The following is an 8,271-nucleotide window of genomic DNA, read 5'->3' on the forward strand; positions in this document are numbered from 1 at the left end:
TCGGTGGAGGTTGTTGTAATATGATGATTCACCAAATTTGACCCCAAAAACATCAAAATTGGCCAAGAAAACTCATAAAAACACCCACCCGAGGACACCCTTTTCTCGGGTTTGCAGGCAATTTACGCCCAAACTATAGTTCTGACACAAAAATAGTTCAACAACAACATTTTTCAATTCAAAAATCCTATCAAATAAACTTAATTGCACATATGTGCACCCAATGGTTGTCAAAAACAGTTTTCTGTTCGGCCACCTCGTCACCCCTATGCCCAGAGCACATCCTTCCCTCGACTTGAAAGCCCGAAAGTGACTTTTCGATGAAACTCAGATATGACAAAGAATGCGGTTCTGAAACTTTTATGAAACGATAAAGGAACAAATTATTGTCACTTTCAACTTTATAATATTCTTTGTAGGTCAAATAGTTTTACCGCAAATATCATTTTAAAAGTATGGTATACTGCTGTGCGGGTTGCCTACCCATTCTTCCCCTAAGGCGCCATGCATGGCAGTCATGTACATTGAACCCAGAATAACCAATTTATTGGGCTGAATTCCCACGAGGGTCTTGAAAAAGTGTAAATATTTCGTTTTATGGCATACCATACGCTGAAATTATCGTGATAAAGACACCAAGACAAGCGTAAGTTTCCATTATACATAGTGCCCCATTATGTAAGTGCCCTGGATCAGTACAATCAAGAGTTCCAAATTCCTTGGGTTTGCCGATTAAGGATCATGTGAAATTACAATTTTTCTGAGTTTTTAAAGTGTTTATTTTTTCATTTTGGAAGACTTTATAGTTTAGACTAAAACTGATTGAACCAGAAAAACACAGCCACTATGTCCTAGACTACCTGCGAAATTGATTGTGTTTATGTTTGTAACATTTCTCTTCGATCAAGGAGATACCTCAATCTTTTCAAAAACTAATATATAATCAGGCATCATAAAATTTCATTATTTTTCAATTACAAATGGAACTATGACGAGCCAGTAAGCCAAATGACACCTGCCAACTTAAAACTTACAGGAAAAAATGTCAGAATGACTAAATTGTCGTAAAAATTAAAAGAATCATTTGACGTCAAAATGATGATCTATCACCAATTTATATATTTTTATATTTTTGACCTGTCTCCGTCACTTGGGCAGAGCAAAAGCAACGAGGCAAAGCAAGTTTAGTAGCAAGCCCTGTATCGTTCAAAGACTAGAATGCAAAAGTGTTCCCTTGAGTTAGATTACAAAGTATTAGTAAAGTTAAATTGTAGAATTTATGAGCACAGTAAATTAATATTCTAGTGGTCAACGACTAGTATAAGATTTTCATTGTGGAGTTATTATCAATGCCACCATACATGACTTTCAATAATGACGCCCACTGCTTCGACACAAACTTTGAAGGCACATTTTATGTTTACCTGTAAATATTTCTCATTTACGTTTTGCACATACTGAGTTCACAATGATTTCAGGCTCTAAAATATTATCTTCGGTTGTCAATAAAAAAAAACAGTACCCGTGTTCATGGTTTCCTGAAATGTTACCCTCTGTTTGTTTTGTTGGGAGAAAATATATTATGTAGTTGAGCATAATATTAATTTAGAACATTTCGCTAATTCATCTAGAGGACTTGTGATACTTTCTTTAAAGAGGAAAGTAACTCGGCTAACTTTATCACTTTGTTTTCATCATGTAGGAATTATTTTAAATTAAAAAATGGTTTATCACAACTCTGAATTTTAATTCCAACGTATAATCACGTCGCTTGCAGGTTGTTACATTTCAGACAGCAAAGTCCTAACTCCAACAGGAAAACTGGGAAAATAATCCAAGTAAACGAGTTGTTGTGATGTTGTGATCCACGGTCCACCATTCCGCGTTCGTTTAATTTTTCATAAGCGTAGAGTAGAATGTACTTTACCCCCCACCACCACGTTTGGGGCCAGCCCCATGTTGGTTCGAGTGTGGGTCTGGGGCCACGACGAGACGTTCTGGGGACCGGTCGGGGTCGGGGGTCGGCGCGGGGCGCGGGCGGACGTGCCGAGCGCCGAGTCCCCTGTTTCTTTCGAAATCCATCTAGTTCGGTTCTGGTATGAGACATTGCCAAGCCAGAACACGTGATTTCTCATCTTACTTTTCTATTTGTGATTCTGACCATTTTGACTCTTTTTGACTCAGTTGTTTACAACAAAAGCACTGTGTTAGATGCGTGGAGATGCTTTGTTGATTCGCAGAAAGTAAGATATTTTCTTCCTTAATTTGCTGTAAATGACCTAGACGCAGTGTCAAGTCGTTGCTTATCGTCAAGAGCATTGTTTTTTTGACAGAGAACGCCGGCGTAACCATCGGAGCCTCTGTACACTGACAGTGGGGTTAGGGCTAGAGAGCATCATTTCACTCTGACATTTTCTTGAAGATGATGGTTCCGCGGCGGGTTACACGGTCCCGGAACCTGCGGTGAGCATCTTACACATCGCTATGTCAATAATGGTTGCCTCTGCACTCGAAACCAGCATCATGTTCCGTCATTGAAGACTTGTGCCCATTGGGGTGCCAAATGTCATTCATTTCATTCATCTCATATTCTTGGGAATATCGTGCCTTAATGCTATGATATTGTCGCTTTAACTCTTGATCACTTACCTGCTCTTGGAATTTTGTTCTTCTGATGTATTGTATTGGCATACCTCTTACTGTGACAAAAACCAATTTAAGATTTTGTGTTCATCATTTCAGCTGTGTTGAGGCACAGGGTGCATCATGTAGTGGGAGGCCTGATGACAATCAAATTGTGAGGCCGCCTCAGCAAGACTGTCCACTTGAAGTGGAGAATGTGTCGGATAAAATTTCTGACGTTCATGCTCTTACTGTCAAGCCCAATTGTGCTACAGATGCAGGTCAGTGCACATTCCAAATTAAAATCTAACTTTTCTCCTTTGTTTGTATTTTAAAGCAAAGATTGTGTTTAGGTTCAGACACTGTCAATAATGGTAGTGGGGAGTCTTCAGAGGGTGCTCAAGGAGAACCTCTACCAGAAGAGAACCTCTCATTACAGTGTGATGGTTCTTTGCAACCCTCTCGAGTTATGCGATGCCCACCATACATTCGATCTCGCAAGAATCTCTGTTTTCCATACTCAACAAGTCAGAGTGATGCATCAACGCAGCCAGCTAGAGTCATGAGATGTCCTCTCCCATCTAGATTTAGAGAAACTTCCTCTCCTATGGAAAGCAGTTCGACGAGTGATGCCCCTGGGGGAGCATCTGCACATCCTGCTCGAGTAATGCGTTGTGCTGTCCCTAACTACCCTATCAGAAAACGGCACTCACAAGATGAACCTTTGATCCATGAGAATGAAGCACAGGCACCCAAAGTTATGCGGTGTCCTCTGCCAGGCCGATCTAGCAGAACTGTGAAGTGTGAAGACAAAGTTGCATTACCTTCAACCTCTCAATTCCAAGCAATGAAACACTCTCCTTCAACATCAAATAACCTGATGAACTGTGAGTCATCTGTATCATTCTTTCATGGCAGTTTGGTTCCGTTTGAAGGCCTACCCCTTCATGATTCTGGAGGAACGGCAGAGTCTGAAGTTCTTAAATGTCGATCTGGGCAATCATCATATCCACTTCGAGCATTGAAGACTGTTTCAAATTATAATGAGTGCCAGAATGATAGTGATCCATTTCAAGCATTAAAGCCTGTTTCAAGCAATAATGAGGACCAGATTGATGGTGATTCACTGCCTGTTTGGAAGACTATTTTAAAAAAGAATGAGGGCCAGATTGATGGTGAAGATACTTATATTAACCGTCTTCCTAATGAAATTTTGTGCATGGTTTGTTCACCAACTTAAGATTAGTAAGATGTGTTAATCCAACTAAAAGTGATTACTTCAAAAAGAATGATATATAAAATTCTTTTTCAGATATTTTCATATCTTCCTCAGTTAGAGCTTCTCAGGCATTGTTCCATGGTTTGTCATCGATGGTTGGCTGTAGCAAGTAGCCCTATGTTATGGCAAACATTATCTTTCTGTGGGCAAGACATACCCATTGAACATGTGTGTGGTAGTATTAGATTTTCCCCGATGCTCAAGTCCATTACTATCAAAGACAGGCAAGATATATGTGTCTCATTTGTTTTTCTATTTGTGTTTCCCTAGTCAGTGCTTTTTTATTTTACTTTTTATCCAACAATTACAGGATTGATATAGATATCATTCTACCCGTGCTGCAGCAATGTTGTAAGCGGTTGGAAACCATTAATCTAGTTCGATGCCGCCCCAGTGATGGAGTTAATAAGTCTTTGCGAGCTAAATTCTTGGTATGATTTAGTCAATTTGTTGCTGTTTTGTGGTTTTGGTAACTTCAATTCAGTCTCAGAAATTTACTTTTTCTTCTTCCAGTATCCCTTCTTACGGAAAGCTCAACTACGCAATTTAAATTTAAAGGGTACAGACTACAGAAGCAAAAAATTTTATCAAATCTTGAGTACAATGCCTGCTTTAAAAAAGTTAAACATTAGCAGCTCCCGAAGTGTCACACCTCAAATACTAAGTGAAATAGCTATGAATTCTAATCTGAAAGTGTTTAAAAATAAGTGGCACTCAAACTCTATTTATAATGGCCCTAAATCAATGACAATTCAACTACCAGGCAAAATTGATGACTGGGCTTGTGCTTACAATCTGGTGAGTCTCACTTCACTCTCATGTAGTATCTGTGCTTTCGGATTACTTAATCATTACATTCCCCTTGCCTATCAAGCTTTTTCAAAGTGCTGGGAAAAGCCTGACAACCTTGGAGTTCTATGCAGCTGGGATCAGTGACTCAGCACTTGCTGTAAGTAACAAAGTTCTAAATACACTCTAGCTTTTTATACATAGTAACTGTATTTCCTGATTGTCTTCTTTTATTATCTACAAACTTCAGGCTCTCTCCAAGTGCACACACCTAAAAAAGCTGTGTGTTTATAATGCCAATTGCTTGGCAAGTGAAAGCATGGCCGGCATCAGCAGTTTAACAGAGCTTCAGGAGCTATTGCTTCATAATGCAAAATTGACTACTGTTGACATTGTCCATGCCTTTCAAGCAGGCAACTTGTGTGGGCTTCAGTGTCTCCACTTGAATGACAGTATTCCATTGAATAGGTCAGTAGCAATCAAATATCTATAACAATATAAAAGTAAAAAAAACTGATGTACTTTTCTTGTTTATAAAGTAGAAATTTTATCTTGTGTTACAGTGATGACATTTCAGCTGATGCTTGCGTAAAGGTAGTTGCTGAAAAATGTCCGAAATTAAAGCACCTGTCAATTACCAAGTGTTGTGGGTTGACTGACACGGGAGTGGAGTCAGTTTTGACTCACTGTTCTGAATTATTGACCCTTGATCTCAATGGGGGACTGGGAATCTCTGGCCGATCATTTCTATTGATTCCTATGCGTACCCCTCAACTTAAACTTCTTGTGGTAGAAGAGGATTGTTCCCAAGAGAAAAACAACATTTTGAAGACCTTAATTGACGGCCATGGTATATCTGTGGATAGAATTTCCTCTTGGAAACATCGTACTACATCCTATTTATTGTAGCAGTATTGTTTTTTGTTTCCTATGTTAAAGTGAAGCTTTTACCTCCCTTTTTTTTTTCTTCAAATTTTAGCTTTAACTAAAATTTGACAAGTGAAAATGCATATAACCCTATGCAAATTTGTTTGTTTTTTTAATTTTATGAAAGATATCTTTTGTTTATAGTCTATATAAATTGTTTCTTTTATATGTGAGTGCAAACGTCAATGTCTCTCAATGCACTTATTTAAACTTGGCAGTTACTGGGTGATTTGTGGTGTTTTTCTCCTCTTGTAATTTTCTTCTGAGTCTGATATGGTAAGGATTTTGATGATGGAAGTCTCCAGTTAACTAAGTGGAAGATTTGTTTCAATATTACTCTACTGGTCTGTTTCTCTCAGTAAAAGAAAAGAAAACATCAAAAAGCAGAGAGACAATTGTTTTGCAATAAGAATAATATTTGGTGTATATTCTCAAAATTTAAAGAGTTTGGTTGAGAGAACTTAGTTCTATAATCAGCATACAATCTACTTATCCCTCCTCCTCACTTCAGATTCGAAAGGGAACCCATTCCTTCACATAGGTTCAGTCTACTTAAGTGGCAGAAATGGAATTTTGCTTCCAGGATAAAAATTTAATGCTAAGACCAAAAATATTTAGTACTTTCTATACAAGTGTCACTATTTTGATGAACGTGTTAAGCAGCTCAAGTATGATCTTGTATTTCTTCATCCCTTTACAAGGCACTGATGTTGGTGTGATATGTTGACTAGTCGTAACTTTGTTGCGAATAAGTTAAAGTTGATGCATCTTTGGGACGTATGGCTCAAAGGTGCATCAATTTTTTCAGAAAATTTTATTTTGTATTACCAAAGGACTCACAACACTGTTATTAAATGTCTTTGCTTGATTTTCTTGATTTAAAATTTGTTCAAGGGTAACTATGTACCCGCATGATAAATATCATCCATTTAATACTTTGGCTGTGGTTTAACTTATATATGAATATGTATTTATTATAATTGAGAAAAATTAAACAAATTAAGATCTACTTTTCTTTATTCCTTCTGCCCTAGTCATAAGCTTACAATTTTCAATGCATGTGTGTTCAGGTAAATTAGACCATTAATGTAGTAAAAATGTTTACGAGAGTGGGCCTCCCACCTGCTTTTCAAGATCAGCAAGCTCAGCTGTAAAAAAAATATTGAGGATTACAATAACATTGTGTTAGTGACAAAAGGAGAAGAAACATAATTTCTTTTCAATTCAGAGAATCATGAACAATGCTCACCCTTTTGAAGGCGCAATTTCTCTGCCTTAAGAATTGGAGCCATGCGTTCGCCTTCAATCCTAGCTTCTTCACGAAGAACCTTTTCTTTGGCTGCTATTCTGTTGTACTTCAAAGCTCCATACCCGATACCAGCCAAGAGAAGACTCCACCTAGAGAACTGCAACAAACATTGGACCTGCGTTACCACTAATGCTTAAAATGGTATTTTATGACAGGCTTCATATTTTATGAAAATTATAAGATGGTTTATGCTCAATGGGACAAGGACAGGTAAGAATTGGAGGAACCTAACCTCAATGCAAAGGGGATGATCTGCAGGTGTTTGATGGGGGGCAGTAATGACAGCATAGAAATCTACTTACACACACGTGCGAGTTTAATATTTCAGGGAAATTACAATCGCAAATAATTATAATTATGTACAGGCAGTGCTACCGAAAGGCACGATCGTAGGTCAAGTAGTAAATCACTGTTTATCAGATTTTGGCGTCTAACTTCAGGGGGGACAGGGAAAGTGATCTTACTCTGATAAGAGGAGATACGTTGACTGGTGGCTTGAATCCTCCGACAGCTTCCATTTTGGATGATTGTTGGTTCAATTTATGTCAAGTTTGAAGATCTGAAACGAACCCCTTTTCTCAAGCACAGCAGAAGGTTAGTAGGTGCGTTCGAGATGGAACCAAGATATAAGATATTGGCCGGCTCAGACCACCAAATGACCGCACGTTGTACCACCACACCCACAATGGCAATATTTCAAAAACCATTACTTACTTGGCTTGCAATTCTTATGTCCCTGAACACGATTTCTTCAACTAAGTATCAGAGTTCGACGACAAGGTTCCAGGCTTCAGCCTTTTTTACCAGTTCAGTTTAGCCCTGTAGGGTGGTAGTGGTGGAGGGGGACGGTCGCGCGCGGAGCTTCAAGTTGTTCAAGTTGCGCCGCCCCCACCCCTCCACTCCCAACCCCAACCCCCTGTCCTGTCTGTGACGCCGCCCCCGCCCCCAATCCTCTTTTTCTGTATCCGCATTTTCCAACTGTTTTCTCACTTTCACGTTCTCTTATGTCACCTTCGTTATAATTTCCTCCGTCTCTTCTTTTTTTTCTGAAATTACATACATACTTCATTATGACCCTTTTCTCGGACAATATGAATGGGGCAGGGGCACATACTAGTATAGTAGTTTCCGCTGTATAAAGAAAATGAAATTTGGAATATGTACGGATGGCCCAGAGAACACGAAAATGTCACGACCTGGTCATTTCAGTCAATATGATGTCCTCGTGAGTTTTTCGTGTTTATTGGGGGGCAGTGGGCAGACGGACGGACGGACGGACGGACGGACGGACGGACGGACCGAGGCAATGTGTCATGAACAGGTGCCCCATTATCCCCCCCCCCCC

At 39.1% G+C, this 8,271-nt stretch overlaps 3 protein-coding genes across 3 annotated transcripts in view; 1 reads left to right on the forward strand and 2 right to left on the reverse strand.

The window, feature by feature from the left end:
• Nucleotides 1-8,271, reverse strand: part of LOC113203645 (cytoplasmic aconitate hydratase) — a gene marked incomplete at its 3' end in the record, with an annotated part of 18,529 nt that overhangs the window by 2,370 nt on the left and 7,888 nt on the right.
• LOC113203711 (uncharacterized) lies at nucleotides 2,075-6,626 on the forward strand. The gene is made up of 10 exons (XM_052275510.1): nucleotides 2,075-2,243; nucleotides 2,334-2,463; nucleotides 2,743-2,903; nucleotides 2,976-3,844; nucleotides 3,935-4,125; nucleotides 4,212-4,332; nucleotides 4,415-4,699; nucleotides 4,776-4,850; nucleotides 4,941-5,158; nucleotides 5,254-6,626. Exons 2-10 carry the CDS (start codon nucleotides 2,423-2,425, stop codon nucleotides 5,597-5,599), a joined length of 2,307 nt encoding a protein of 768 aa, XP_052131470.1. The 5' UTR covers nucleotides 2,075-2,243; nucleotides 2,334-2,422; the 3' UTR covers nucleotides 5,600-6,626.
• On the reverse strand, nucleotides 6,617-7,559 carry LOC113203720 (ATP synthase subunit e, mitochondrial). The gene is made up of 3 exons (XM_026418540.2): nucleotides 7,391-7,559; nucleotides 6,867-7,023; nucleotides 6,617-6,765 (listed from the first exon to the last, which is right to left on the reverse strand). The coding sequence occupies exons 1-3, from the start codon at nucleotides 7,442-7,444 to the stop codon at nucleotides 6,719-6,721; spliced, it is 258 nt and encodes an 85-aa protein (XP_026274325.1). The 5' UTR covers nucleotides 7,445-7,559; the 3' UTR covers nucleotides 6,617-6,718.

This window comes from Frankliniella occidentalis, unplaced genomic scaffold, assembly GCF_000697945.3.
Source record: "Frankliniella occidentalis isolate FOCC.00 unplaced genomic scaffold, Focc_3.1 Scaffold651, whole genome shotgun sequence".
Classification (NCBI taxonomy): Eukaryota; Metazoa; Arthropoda; class Insecta; order Thysanoptera; family Thripidae; genus Frankliniella; species Frankliniella occidentalis.